Here is a 217-nt window from a genome sequence, read left to right on the forward strand (position 1 = left end):
ACATACACCCCAAATCCAGACGTATTGCTGCAACTGCAACTGCAGCAGACACAGAAACAGCAGCAGCAACAGCAGCAGCTGCAGCAACAGCAGCGGGAAGTTGACGTGCTGCAGCACGGGCTTCAGCAGCAGCAGCAGCAGCAACAGCAACAGCAACAGGACCTGCCGCCTCATGCTGCAGTTGCTGCTGCTCTGTGGAAAGCCCTAAAGGACAGGG

At 57.1% G+C, this 217-nt stretch overlaps 1 protein-coding gene across 1 annotated transcript in view; it reads left to right on the forward strand.

Moving 5' to 3' along the window:
* EMH_0085520 (uncharacterized protein) overlaps nt 1-217 on the forward strand; it is a gene marked incomplete at both ends in the record, with an annotated part of 2,594 nt that overhangs the window by 652 nt on the left and 1,725 nt on the right. Inside the window, one exon of the mRNA XM_013500917.1 lies at nt 1-215. Coding sequence (XP_013356371.1) covers nt 1-215 — 215 coding nt within the window. The remainder of the gene's footprint in view (nt 216-217) is intronic.

The sequence above is a fragment of the Eimeria mitis genome, genomic scaffold (assembly GCF_000499745.2).
Source record: "Eimeria mitis Houghton genomic scaffold, Emh_scaff6043, whole genome shotgun sequence".
Classification (NCBI taxonomy): Eukaryota; Apicomplexa; class Conoidasida; order Eucoccidiorida; family Eimeriidae; genus Eimeria; species Eimeria mitis.